The sequence below is a fragment of the Hemicordylus capensis genome, chromosome 4 (assembly GCF_027244095.1).
Source record: "Hemicordylus capensis ecotype Gifberg chromosome 4, rHemCap1.1.pri, whole genome shotgun sequence".
NCBI lineage: Eukaryota > Metazoa > Chordata > Lepidosauria > Squamata > Cordylidae > Hemicordylus > Hemicordylus capensis.
The window spans coordinates 133118663-133133854 of NC_069660.1; the positions used below are offsets into that span (position 1 = coordinate 133118663).

A 15192-nucleotide genomic window follows, 5' to 3' on the forward strand; every position below is an offset into this window, starting at 1 on the left:
ACAAAATAAATTTCATTTAAGAGCTGTTTGTTACCACGGACAACTGATGGCTAACTGGATGCAACTCACCAGTTGGAGGTGGGGAAGAGTCACGCCCTGCTTTCCACACTACAACTCTAGTCCAAATGGGGACACCCCAAAGCTGCTTTTGCAGATAGTAAAAAAATATGGCAGGCTACAACTCCCATGCAGTATCTCATTGGGCCTAGAACAGCAGTGCTTTCTGAGGACTTACTAAAAAAAAATAGCTCTGCCATGGACATTTGAGCAAAGTGTCAATTCTGAGCCAGCCAGCATCAACATGACTTCTTCAAGAGCTGCCTCAGATGCCTCTTCATCAGCACAGCAGCCCCTGATATGTCTCTCCATTCTGATGCTGAGAAGAGTGAGGTGCTCTTCACCAGCTTAAGAGTGGTATGCAACTCTCACTAGTTGAGCTTGGATTGTGCTAATTCATGTCCTGAGTACATAAACTAAATGCAGTGTGCCTGTATAGAACTGTGTACCACTTCTAAGCCAGACAAAAGAACCTCATTCTTTTTGGTGCCAGAAGACACATATGCTCAGAGAACCACCATGTTAATACGGTTAGTTCATGGTTGTGTCTCCAAGAAGTACTGGGATGGTTGAGATGCTGTCAGCTGGCTGAGAAATGGTACCTCATGGACAGCTATTGACTTGGGCAGAACAGGTCCTAACCTGTGTGCCACTACTCCATGCCACTTCCTGCTGCTGCGATGCTCCCTCCAACAGCCCACACACAGCGGTGGTGCAGCAGCACACACATGAGTGCGTGCACATGGTGTTGCTGACCACTCAAATGGCTTCCACACATGTACAGAGGTCATGTGCGTACCTCCAAGATAACTGGAGGCTCTCCGCAGTATCAGGAAGCTGCACAGAGCAGTAGTAAGCAGGTAAAAACCTGCTCTACTCACTTTTAAAAGGTGCCACTCACCACTCCCGACACCACCCTGAACTGCAGAACCATTAACCAGCTTGTAATCAAACCTGTGCACAGACTGAGGTTTGTGCACATCCCTAGTGAGTGTATACCTTCAATATAGGTTACAATAAATCAAAATGGTTGTGACGTCCAAACTGCCTGGTCTATGTTTATTCTAACCTATTTACTTGAAACAAACAATGATCTGTAACCAAGTTTCAAAGTAAGTTACAGAGTATAGTTACTTTCAGGTAAGTATGTTACAGTAAATTGAAATTGGTCAGTTCAGATGTCATGATTTATTGTAACCTAAATTGGAGGTAGACGCTCACACACAAGCATGAGAGGAGGAGTGAAGAATTTTAGGAATTTCTGTGTGGCCTCAGGAAACTAGGCCACACAGAACCAGGCTCAACCATGGTTCTGCAGTCCATCTGAACCAGTCCACTGTGTCATGTCTGATAGCTGCTGTAGGTTGTGTACTCTTCAGGTGGACAAGATATCAAGTACAAGATATAGTGAGTGGAGAAAATAAGCAGTCAGGCTGCATGTGTGAACGAGACCTACATGTACATCTTAACATACCACTGTTGTGACAAAGTAGTATCTGAATGTCACCATTCGTATTTTTAGAATATTCCAATGCTAATGCTGGTGTATTTTTTAAAAATGTGAGGGTATTGTTTCTGAAGCCCAGTTACCATTCATAAATAATTCTGGTATAATGGCAGGTTTGCATTCAGAACTAATTTCTGCCTTGTAGTAATGATATACTAATCTGTCTTCAGAGATGTACACTGCTCCTTAACATAATCATCATAATTTTGTAGTTATTTATATAGGACCATCAACACGCCATGGTGCTTGGATTTCAACTAGCTTTCCCATTAATATTGAATACAGTTCCTGTCTCTTTTGTACTACAAGATAAACAACTGGTGGGAGGGGGGGTGGGAGGACAAAATGAGAAGTTTACCTTTTCTCCTTTGCCACCTTTTAGACCACGAACACCATCAGCTCCCTATCAAACACAAAATTACTAGGTCAGTTAACAGAAAGATTACTCCTATGGGGACAATTATTTATCCAAAATGAATAAGAGTTTCTGTTACCCATACCTTTACACCACGGGGGCCAGGATAGCCAATTGGACCCTGAGGACCTGGAGGCCCCTAAAAGACATTGAATTATAGTTGCATTAGATTATTATAAAATAATACACATACACCTGTTGAATAATGAAAATTTTATCTTCCAACATTGATCATGTTTTTCTGATTACATAAGAAATGACAATTTCTAGCATATTTCCAAAGATTTGGTTGTTCTAGAACAGTGATTCCCAACCTTGGACTACAATGCCCATCATCCCCAGCAGCTATAGCCTTGTCGCAGGGGATGATGAGAACTGTGGTGCAACAGTGTCTGGTGACCCAAGGTGTTCTAGGAAAGTGGTGGACAGCAAACATGCCTCCAAATGTTTATATAGATACAGTTTGTCATTCTATATGGCTGTATTGGCTAACACACCTGACAAGCGGTGTTTATTTAATTAATCCACCAGGCCACTATTCACTGTGCCTTTTTTCACTATGAGGAAATTGTAAAAATTGTTTCATTTAAAAGAGAACATGGTGTGCACGTGCACACATATACACATGCACACACAGGTCTTTAGGCATGTGTTTGGAAGTCCTATACATATCAACTCTAAAACCAAAATCTGAGTGGAGGGGAGCACTGACCTCTTCTAAACTACACCACACTGCATTCCTTTGACGGAGGAATGATTTACAACACTTTTTTAATGTACTGAACTGCAAACATATTCATGTTCCATTCAGTCTGTTCATATATGTTAAACTGGGCTTGTAAATTATTCAAAATATGTTTAGATTGCAATTCAACATGTCTTACTTCACAATGTCATCCTAGCTCCCAGCGTATTTCACTCTAAGAGTCTTCTGTGCAAAAGTGCAGAAGCACATCATACTCTTCAGTGGTAAGTCTAACAAAAAGCGGGGCAGTGCCTGGTGACATTTCAGAATCCAGTAAGTGGGTGGATATGTGGGGTTTCACTGGGCAGGGAGCAGTAATGCTTCACTGATCTGCTTAAATCCTTGACCATCCCTTATGACTGGCAGAAGCAAAAATATTCACAATATGCACAGTCAATCTAATGTCCTGGTGCAAACTTTAAAGTTGTTTGTTGGTTTTGTTGGTTTTGGGGGGTGGGGGTGGAGGTGCAGTCCTGATAGTATGAAATATGTTCGCATGCTGGAGGAAAGATGAGAGGGGAAAACATGGGTTTGATTTGTAGCAAAATATTGAAATTCTTGGGAACTGTGAGATGAATAAGCTGATGGAACAAGATGCCCAGATAAAATATGTAACCTCCTTCCCCAGAGTTTTCTAAAGAAGAGATACAGGAACATAGGAAGCTGCCTTATATTGAGTCAAACCATTGGTCCATCTAGCTCAGTATTGTCTACAGCAGGGCTGCTCAACTTCAGTCCTCCAGCTGTTTTTGGAGTACAATTCCCATAATTCCCTGCTATAGTGGCAAATATCCAGGGATTATGGGAGTTGTAGGCCAACATCTGCAGGAGGGCCTAAGTTGAGCAGCCCTGGTCTACACAGACTGGCAGAGGCTTTTCCAAGCTTGCAGACAGGAGTCTCTCTCAGCCCTATCTTGGAAATGTCAAGGAGGAAACTTGGAACCTTCCCAGAGCGGCCACATTCCCTAAGGGGAATATCTTACAGTGAGATTTGTTACATATTTCTCAGGTATGTTTATATCTTAGCAAATTTGCTGTTACTGAAAGCTGGACATGATCCAAAAACTGTTTTCCAACTCTATAGGGCAATTGTGATGTAATACCTTTTCCCCCTACAAAGAAAAATATGTGGGGAAACATGACAAAGGCCTGTGTGCTGGCCCACAATATCCACATAGACTTTGCAGGAACGATCCACAAGTAGGACATTGGATACATGTCTACTTTTGCTCATAGATCATTACCACAATATCTTATACCTATTTCCGAAAGAGCTGGAAAATTATCCTTATGAATGGATAACTAGAGTATATGGCAATAACAGTTACTAGGCAATAAAAGTTACTTGCTGGCAGACTCAGGGCAACCCACAGGTATACCAATATTGATAAAATCTGAAGAAAAGTACCTAAGGTGGTCAAAACCCCCTAAAACTCCCCCATGTAAGTCAATGGGACTGAATGTTCAAGGACTCAGAGTGCAGTCAAGATACAAGCAGATGGGTGGAGTTAATGCAACTCAGTGGCAAAGAAGGGGAGGAGGGATTGGGGAAAAAGGAGTGGGAAATGTCTCAGCTTGAAGAATACTTCCACAAGACAGTCACAACCCTCCTGCTTTTTAGGGGAAATGGTGTCAAACTCTTTATTTTTCTCACCGGTCTTTTCACCTCTTTGTGTTTCTAAGGGGGAAGACATTTGACACATTTGAGGTCTTGGTGTGGGGACTTAACCCCTCCCTATAAAGTAGCATTTTTAAAAAGGTATATGTGTGAACTCTCCTGAGGAATGGAGGGGGAAATAGAGCACTGACTCTATTAATCTATTAATTATTGTATGTGCATGCACACACAGAGAGTCATACAATAACTCCCAACATTCACTTCTTTCACACCTGAAATGTACTGCATCATTCTGTTATGGCTGCATACTTGTCAATACAGATTTCTGCATCTGTCTAAATGAAGATCTACTTGCCTGCAAGCAAGCAAGCTTGAGCATCTTCCTATCTTCTCCTACAGAATCATTTCACCAGCAATGGTAAGAGAGGTAGCATAAGAAAGCTGAGGAGAAAAGAGAAGTAAAGAAACAAGGGGCTTTCATCTGGGAGACAGCCTTCCTATATGGTGATAGGGATAGCTGTAGAACTGAAGAAAGGAGGAAGAGGAGGCAAGAGGATCAAAGAATACTCCATTTAAGAAAGGAAGTGTGAAAGCAGCAGATGCCATGGAGAGGGAAAGCTCATATTTCAGCACATCTTCCCACTATTGGTGAACATCCATCCTATTTCCAAAATAATGTATACTTCTCAATGGAGGAAGAAATGTTGCCATTCTGATTAGAACTCGACATGTCTATCTTCCATGACCTTCATTTACAGCATCCCTTCATATATACCATTCTATGTACATATGTGCATAGTGAAAAAGCATAAACATACCAAGGCTCCTTTGTCTCCAGATTGTCCTTCTTTGCCTGGATGACCCTATTTACAAAATATACGGGGGTGGGAAGAGACACTGTTATACAGATTGGTTATCAGTATATCTACCTTACGGACTTGAAAAGGTTCAATAGCCATCCCCTCTTCCCAGGGAACCTTCCCAGTTCCCAAGGAACTCTTCCCAGAAGCTGGAGATTTCTAATAGAATGTTTAGCAGTTCACCAAGCTACAGTTTCCAGGAAGTCAAGGCAGCTGGTGCTACAGATTCAAGTTTGTAGAAAATTTAAGAACACAGAATCTTACTGCATCAGACAAAAGGTCAATCTCTCCAGCATCCTGCTTCATACAGTGGCTGCCGAGGTACTTCCGGGAAGCCCATCAGCAGGGCATGAAGGAAACAGCAGTCCCTTACTGCTCCTCCCACCCCCCATAGCTGGTATTCAACAGATACCAACTGCCAACAGATCATAGAAATTCCATAAAGCCAACATGGTCAATAACCTTTGAAAGAGCTCTCATGCATTTGTCTAACACCCTTTTGAAATCATCCAAGCCTGCAGCCATCACCATATCTTGCAGCCGTGAATTTCATAGATTAATTACCCAGGAAGTACTTCCTTTAATCCTTTCTAAACCTTCTGTAAATATGCCCAGATTACTGTGCAAAACCAGTTAAAAGGCAAAGAGACTCCAGCCACAATTAAAAGTGGTCACAAATGTGCATTTAGAAACAAGTTCTTCAGTTCTCCTGTTCAGTCTATGTTACACCAGTTCACCTGCTCAGTTTTGCACAAATCCTTATCAAGATTGGACTAGATATTATGGTGCATCTATAGCTTTGGCCAAAGCAGCAATCTTACATCTCTTCCTTCTCCTCTGCCTTTCATAACATCACACAAAAGAGGAGAATGATGTGATGTCATCACTTTGCAAGTTCCCCACCTTCTCTCCAATTCAGTGGCTGCCATTTGTAGGGGTGGGAATACTCACAATTCAATGATGTCACATCATACAGTTGTATTTACAATGTCACATCATTGTAAACCGCTTAGAGAGCTTCGGCTATAGAGCGGTATATAAATGTAAGTGCTAAGTGCTATTTACTGCATTCTAGCAGGGAAAACAAGAAGAGGCAATATAATGATGCTGACTTTGGCAATGTCAAGTTCTAACCTGAGACACAAGTTTCTATTTCATGCGGAAATCCTTAAAGCAGTTTGAAAAGGCTATGGGGGATCAATCAAGAGACTAATCTAATCACATTGATAGCTTTACATCTTTTCAGTGACTTTCTTTGAAATCATGAATCATCATTCAAAGTAAAGAACATGTTTTGAGGCTGCTGTTTTGTTTTAGATCCAAATCACTATAGGGAAAAAATGAGTACATAAAGCACTCAAGAGTTTCCTTGCTCAATGCATTTTCTCTGGAAGACATGAATTGATTATTTTTATCTGTCTCCAAACATTACACTAAACACACCATTAAAGTTATGACAGAACAAAATGAAAGCAAACAGTAATGGAAATATTTTATAGTATGTAAAAATCAATAGGCAGGATATTTCCCCCCTGGTTGGATTAAATCCATATGCAGTTGAACAATATAATTAATCTTTACTTTTGTTGTCCATATAGCATTTTTAGAATATCAGAATAATTACTAATTTTGTTCTGTGACCCACCACTCATAACTGCTTGAGAATGTTTTCTCAATTTAATACACTAATTTCCTTTACTTCCTATCTTAGCACATATTTTTATCACCTCTCTCATCCTTCAAAGATTCACATTTGAGTGGACTTTATGCTATATTCTCTTTTAATTCCATCTGTACAAACAGCAAAAGAGAAAGTATACTACAGACTCAAACCAATTTAACAGTTATTCATTCTCCCCTGGATCTTTTTCAGATGGCAACTTTACCACGACTTTACTTTGGGTGGGTGGGTGTGCAGTTCACAGATTGGCCAGATTTAACCCAAACTCCATGCAATATTTCAGAGAGCACTTCACACATGATTTGGGTTTCTCCCGCCTTATTGCGATCTAGCCCAATTTATGTCTGGGGTAAAAAAAATCCTGGTTTTGCGTCGGAGTATCCGTTATGCCCCAAACCCGCAGTAAAGCCTTGTGGTAAGCCCGTGGTAAAGCCTGCTGTCTGAAAACCCTCTGGGCAATTCTGGGAACTGTAGTTCTGAACTGAAGAGGGATCATGGGAACTCAATATACTCAAACTAAGATTCCCAGGATTTTGGGTGAAAAGTCTATAAATGTGAAGTGTGTGGGGGAAGGGGGGACAAAAATTCCAAAGGGGGGGGGAATTACAGGGAAAATGTACATTTTGGAAAATCCAAAGAAAACCTCTTATGAAACATTTTATCTCTTAGAATGATGCATGAAATGCTTTACAAGGCATATTTTCAAAATACTGTTACCACCTTCTGCCCATTGCTCTTTCAAGACACAAGTATATACTATGAAATATTTTATACAAGATAATGAAAAATATATATTTACAGTTCAAGTCTGAATAATATTGAATTCCAGATAAGTATCAGCATTGCTCCTCACGGTAATATTTACTAGAGGCACACACAGACAGACCTATGCCATTTCCAGGGCCCTTCTGTGCCTGTGATTTGTTGCCTGCTTTCCCCTGGCCCACCTCCCTCTTTGATCTGGAGAGCTGTGAATATAATAGCCTCCTGATTTGGAGCCTGTTCATCTTAGAGGTAGTCTTTCACCTCAGATAACTGTGACACCGTATTTCACTCTCCTACAGGCAAACAAGCAGCCTATTGCCCTGCCTGCTTGAGAGAATTAAAAGTTCCAAAGTGGGCAGGTGTTGCAAGAGGTTGTGAATAGCAAAGTCTCAGGAGATATTTCAGCATTAAAATCAGATAGCTTGGAATCTCCTTCCTCTTGGTCCCTACATACCCTTACTCCACTTCTAGTAAGTTTTAGATATGTTTGCAATGTTTGTTTCTAAGACTTGCAAAACCTATTCAACCAAACAAATGTTCATACAATAAGAAGTTATGAAATACTTCAAACTACTTTCAGTGTTCTTCTAAATGAGTCGCTGACACCCTGTGTTAGGAGGCCCTAGGGATGTCCACGATATAGAATTTGTGTTTCGTTTCAAGCTCAAAATGAAATGCAAATCCTCAGAATATTTCATCGAAACAGCAGCTGAGCTGGGTGTTCCAACAAAACAGACTTGAAATGTTTCAAGTGTTTTGAGCATTCCAAGCACCATTTTGGAGGGCTGTTTTTCCAGGAAGAGTTGGTCTACCAATTGGCCTCCACTCCGGACTCCAGGCCTCCACTCCGGACTTTGTGCACCAGTGCCCCTTGAAGGAATGTTCTACCCGGTAGACCAGTCCTCTGAAGTGGGCTGATATGCTAAGAGGCCTGGTCTACTCACTGGCCCCAACTGATAAACCAGCTCTCCCCAGAAAGAAAGCCCTCCAAAATGGCACTTGGAACACTCAAAATGTTTCAAGTTGAAACAGGGCTTTTCAGTTTCAAGCTTGGAATAGGCCCTTTATTTTAAGGGTGTTTTTTGTTTTGGGCTCAAAACCCTCGGAATGGTCCGTTTCTAGCTCGGAACATTTTGAGCTCAAAACATTTTGTATATCCCTTGAAGGCTCTGTGGGGATGCATTGGGAACCTTTGCACAACTCCCCCATCCTCCTATGTGTGTGCTATTGTGCAAGAGGGCTAATACTTTCAAGTGCCGCACACGCTTCAGAACTCTTACTCCGTAAGAGTGGAAACATGTTGCTGAGGGTCAGTGACATATTTCCAACCTTACAGAGTGCTTTTGGAGCATGAACAGTGCTTGGAAGGATTAGCACTCTGATGCAACAACATGTGTTTAAGAGGATTGGAGGACTTGTGTGAAGCATCCTGGCATGTCCCCACAGAGCCTTCTAATGCTGTGCTTTCATGGTCAGGATGTCAACTACTGTCTCTAATCTCCATTGCTTACTTTATAGAATTATTATTCTTAATAATAGAGCAATATTAACAATATTGCTGACACAATGAGGGAAATAATTCAAGGTAGTCCCATTAAAATTAAAAGGACAAGTTAGGCAAGCCCTTAAAAATAATTGTAAAACACTTACTTGATGGGGCCAGGGACTGATTTATTTTTTTGAGTGGGGAGGGGAGAGAAGAAGAATTGTTGTGGACACCACACATGAGGGGGACCCCATCCAAAGTATGGTTCAGTATTTGAAATGATCAGATGTATCCTTTCCATTCAAAGCAATACAACTAATCAGTTAAAATATAACCACGAGCAACAGTTATTTCAGTACTCTGAGATACTATATCGACACTGGATGCAATAGTTGACATACTGTGCAATGTTACACTTGTGGTAGAATGTAATGTCTGTGCAGCTGTGCAAACGCAAAATTCTGCAGATGGAGTTGTGTGATAGTGCAGCCATTATAAATAATGGTTGCATTGTCATGCAACTCTGTGAAATTTTTGTGCTTTTGCAACCGTGCTCTTGCACAACTTTATATTCCACTGTGTATGTAATGGAATGCACAGAAAGTGGGGGAGGGTCCTCAAATGAACATTCTGACCCCAATTTCTCAGAGTCTTTAAAAGGCCACTTAGTGGTGGCTCAACCATGCTTGAATTACCAGTCATTAGGGATGTGCACGAATGTTTTGGTGGGGCACCCAGAAAAGCAGCAGGGCAGCAGAGGAGCAGGTAAGGACCTGCTTTACTCATACTTAAAGGTACCACTCCCTGCCCCACCAAAACGATTTCGCACGTCCCTACTGGTTATCAGTTCCTGCTGATTGGGCTATTCTTTTTTCTGGGATGTAATGAGGAATAAAACTACATTGTGACACAGGATTGCTCCCAGTGCATTCTGGGGTGGGGGGTGGGATGAGGCCAGCAGAAATGCAGCTGCATACATAAAATGGAGTTAAGCAGGAGGGCAGTTGTATTATTTTAAGACATTTTATGCATCATGACATATGCCTTAGAAATGAACCCACTGCCACTGTCAAAAATAAGTTATTGTAGGCCCCCTTAACAGTCTTTCCAGTTTTGCTTCCAACATTTTTCTTGGGTGAATCCCTCCCCACATCAAATAGGGGAGAATCTTTCCTCAAGGAGAACACTCCAAAAGAGAATCTCTTAAAAAGACAAATTTTGATTTGGGTAAGCATTAAAACAAAGGCAATCGATGGATTGATCTAACAATCATTTTTTGAACTTGAGTAGTGTAACCGGTCCTCACACCTATGTGCCAGCAGCAGCCAAATCCCAATAAATTAAGTGCAAATCCTGCTCTGATTAGAGTTGCAATGTTTGGATGTCAAGCAAAAATCTTTTGATCAACTAAAAAGGTATCCCAAAAGATCTATCTATCTAGATACACACACACACAATCAAGTACTTATGAAAACTGTAGATAGCAAGTATTTTAAAAGCTGCATTCCCCTTTCTCTCTGACACACACACAAGAGGGAATTCCTCCTCTAAGATGAGAACAAGCATGCATATAATCTAAAAACAGACAATGGTTTTTGTGTCAACTATTGGTTTAGTCATATGAAGCTGTAATCAACCAATTAATCAAATGGTTAATTAATATCTATTTAATGAAGTGACAATCCAATAATCTACCCATTTAAGTAACCACTATGCATCTGATGAAGTGGGCTCTGGCCCAAGAAAGCTTATGCTGTAATAAATTGTTAGTATTTGTGATGTTCTTTGTTGTGATAAAATGGGTTAATCATTTCTAATCTCATTTTCTTGGCTGTGGATTAGAACACAAGAACATTTTTTTAGCCTCAGAAAGTTAAGTCCTGAAACCCCCCAAAGGAATTGGATAAAAAAGTTTTGCGAACAGAACAAGAATTCTTCATTAACTGAAAATATAACTCTCTTTTAGTATTCCCATCGTCCTCATTTCTCATCCTTTAAATCTGTACTAGACCAAACAGGTTAAACCTTAACACTTTTTTACTTCAGTGTCACTGCAATTTCTCATCTGCCATTTCTGTGGCTCCTTTTAAACTTAAAAGCCCTAGACAAGAAATAATGTATCAAGTACAAATAATGAAAATGGATATGTTTTACAATTTCTGCTCCCTATCACTGATGCAATTTCCTTGTTGAAATTCATGAGCATGGAGCTGCAAAGTGATTCTTTTTTTCAAGCAAAATAAAAATGGAAAAGTCTTATGTTACTTACAGGAGGGCCATCAGCACCAGGAAGTCCAGCAAGGCCAGGCTTGCCCTGTGGTCCCTGAAGAGAGAGGAACACACACTTTTGAGGAAGCAATCAACTGATAAGGTATCTCAGACTGCAAATGTCTATGGGCAGAAGTTTATTTATGAACAAAGAAAAAATGCAATCAATAAGAATAGTGTGCCAAATTCAGATTTGGCAAGCTCCATTTTGAACGCAACAGCCAAATGAAAACTCAGGAATTTCTCACTTGGATATGGGCTGTCATAATGGAAGAGTTATCTTGATTCATAATAAGATAATTTAATACATGTGTTTATTACAGAATTTGTATCCCACTATTCCAGGCCAAATAGAAAAATATCACGAGTGCCTGAAAGTGGTGAGAATTCTCATCATTCATATTGAGTGTTGACAATTCCACATGAACCTGTGTATGTTTGTAAACAGATATATATGTCTATAGTTTTCAGACATAGATTACTGAATGAAGACAACTGGGTGATTATTCTCAACATCCACTGGTATATATCTGAATTTTCAGACATTAACTTTTTTTTCTGGGATTAGTACCACTCACATGTTAATGTCGATATTCACTGTTGATTGCTGAATGTTATTGATATGGGCCATATTTGGGTAATATGTCCACTGGTCCTCTAAAAAACATGGAAGGGGAGGGGGTGCTCTTATCTCCCCCCCCAAAAAAACACACAGGAACTTCCTTATACTGAGTCATATCATTGGTCCAGCCAGATCAGTATTATCTATAACTGGCAGCTGCTCTCCAAGGTTTCAGACAGGAGTCTCTCCCAGACCCACCTGGAGATGCCAGGGAGTGAACACATCAAGTGTGCTGTCTTCTGGCCACTGAACTGTACAGGGGATGGTTTGTCTGAACTTTGGTACATACAGGCAGAGTGTTTAAACAAGCCACCCCCTCCCCAATGGAAGGGGAGTAACAAGATGGTACGCCGGATTGGAGGCAGGTATGAATGCCCATGCTTTCACCCATGCGTTTGAGAGGCTGACGGACATATCATCTGAATTGTCTCTTACAAATACATCAAACTGCTAATGTTTTGTAATAAAACCTACAGATAGAAAAATCTACAAAATAGTTGACAGCTTTACAAAAATGCCTTTCTGGACAAAACTGCTTTCATTTGTCTACAGAATGTATACAGAAAGGAAATCAGATAACAGAATCCATAATCGGATAACTTTCCATAACAGAAAAATTCCTGTCCTGCATTCTGAATATCTTAATTTGTGATATACAGACTAGGAGCAAAAAAGGGAGCACATTTATGGAAATCTTCATCACTTTCAAAGTACACCTCCTTCTTTTGGCGATCATTGTAAAGAGATGGATATGTTCATGTAGAGAAGAGGCAATCAGTACTCTGATTGGCTGAGATCACCCATTCAATTAATTCAGAAAGCTTTGATGTTTTTAAATAACCTTCATTTCACAAATTTTAGGAATGGGTGGATTGGTTCCATTTCTTTTCTGTCTGAATTTGGTCCATTTGTCTCCAATTTTTATTCTTCTCTCTTCCACTAAAAATCCACAGGTTTCCCAACCCCTTCTTAATTCAAATACATATGGTTGACATGTCCTGAACGATAATGTGGGTGGTTCTGAACGGCCCGTGTTACTGTGGGTGTCTAAAACATCCACCCACATTGCTGCACAACAGGGTTGCTCCACTGCTGCTTACCTTTACAAAATCACACACTGCAACATGACTTGCATTATTCCTAACGTAATAGTGGAACAGCCCAGTTGCACAGCAATGTGGGCATATGTTTTAGACTCTGGCAGTAGCAGGGGTAGTTCAGAACCACCTGCTTATTTTTCCAATACTTTTCTTGTATCTTCTAACTAAACAGCCGGTGCAATGATATGTTGCAAAGTACACATTTACACATGTATTTTCCCATAAATATATGGAATGGATCCAATCTGTATAAATAACTTTATTTTATAAAATCTGATATGCTGGGGATCAGGAATGGTTCATGACTATGCTTTCTGCTGTGAATTCTGGCAAGAGAAAAATTAAGCAGCACCTCTAGTGATGTCAGCACATAACTAAGCATGATTGGCTATGTACTATAGCACTGTGACACACATTATCCTGGATCAACTTAGATCATTCAAGGATGGATAAAGAAGAAGCATAGAGAATGGACTCACGTATCAGAAAGAAGAAATACAAAACAGTGAGCCCTTTCTTGTGATGCGTGAGAAGGGCTTGGCGGATGGGTGGGTGGTAGGAAGGTTCACTAACATTACCTTCCCTGAAGATGATTCATCAAAGGAGTTAGATGCGTGGATCGCAAACCCAGATGATCTTCTGCTGCCCCATGCAGTGCAAAGGGTCAGGGGCCAGGACATGTCATCATGGAATCATGACCCAGAATCCCATGATGCAGTGTGCAAGTACATGGTGCATTCTGAGTATCCCCCCGAGCAACAGGTGGGAGCCCTGCAGTCTTCCAAAAAAGGGGGCTAAGGGAGCACTCACTCCCTTAATCCAATTTAAAAGGCTTTGGCGGGTTTCCTGCTGAAGCGCCACCTGGATCAGGTGCTTTTGGGGCAGTTCTTACTGGACTTGGCTTCCTTAGGTTTTGGCTGATCATAAGAAGAGCCTCAGCAGCTGAGAAGGTAGAGGAACCGATGACACACATCTGAATGTATTTCAAATATTATTTCCTAATAGAGGAAATTATGAAGTATGTTTTAAAAATGTCATTTTCAAAGGGAAAAGTTTGGGATGAATTTCAAAAGTGTAAGACAATTTGTGCCAGGTACTGGGTCATAAGGCCAACTAAAAAGAATGCATACAAAGAAGTCAAAAAGGAACAAAGAGAAATAGGCTGTCCTACTCCAACCTCAGCACAGCATCCCTCCAGTGACAGTTGCTGGTGTCTACCTTAAGTTTCTTTGTAGATTGTGAGCCCTTTGGGATCAGGGGGCCATCTTATTTATGTATTATTTATTTTTCTATGTAAATCGCTTTGAGAACTTTGGTTGGAGAGCAGTATATGCCCCTGCTAACTGGGCAAAGAGGCATCTTTTACCGTGGTGATTCTCTTTATTTAGCAGGGGGAGAGTAACTGGCCCTATCCACCCCCAGCACAGTACCTCCAGTGACTGTTGCTGGTGTGTGTCTTATGTTTCTTTTTAGAATGTGAGCGCTTTGGGGACAGGGAGCCATCTTATTTGTTATTTCTCTTTGTAAACCGCCCTGAGCCATTTTTGGAAGGGAGGTATAGAAATTGAATTATTATTATTATTATATAAATATATTTGTTGTAGTAGTATACGTTAGACAGACACACTGGAGATCAGGTTATCTATCTGCATTTTAACACAAAAGAAAGTAAATTAGAGAGTGGGATTCTAATTAATTTAACACAGCAGGCTACAGAGGTTGGGGGGGGTCTCTGTCTACTGATTGCTGCATTGATTTGCCCTTCAACATATAAAATAGAATAAAGTTCTAAGAGCCATTTGTAATGATCACAAGACAGAATGTAACTTTTGGAAATCAAATATTCCCCCATACAGAGAACTATGCAGGAATATGCATGTTAATAAAAAATCCCCTCAGGAGACTGGAGACAGTAGTTCTTGAAATTAAAATGAATGAATATGAATGAATGAATATAGGGAAAGACTTATGTGACTAGAAAAGATTCTTGTCTCCAAATCTTCCATCTCTATTATAATCCAGGTGATCAAAGAAGAAGCAGAAAGGAAGGGTATGCTTACAGGTATCC

General features: G+C 40.5%; 1 protein-coding gene across 5 annotated transcripts in view; it reads right to left on the reverse strand.

The window, feature by feature from the left end:
- The window catches only part of COL11A1 (collagen type XI alpha 1 chain), a 382842-nt gene that overhangs the window by 176407 nt on the left and 191243 nt on the right, over positions 1 to 15192 (reverse strand). For all 5 annotated transcript variants that reach the window (XR_008306906.1, XM_053249173.1, XM_053249172.1 and 2 more), the window contains 4 exons: positions 11404 to 11457; positions 5161 to 5205; positions 2065 to 2118; positions 1923 to 1967 (listed from right to left, as the gene is read on the reverse strand). Coding sequence is in view for 4 of the 5 variants with exons in the window: in XM_053249173.1 (XP_053105148.1) it covers positions 1923 to 1967; positions 2065 to 2118; positions 5161 to 5205; positions 11404 to 11457 (198 nt within the window). In the remaining variant the exon portion in view is untranslated. The remainder of the gene's footprint in view (positions 1 to 1922; positions 1968 to 2064; positions 2119 to 5160; positions 5206 to 11403; positions 11458 to 15192) is intronic.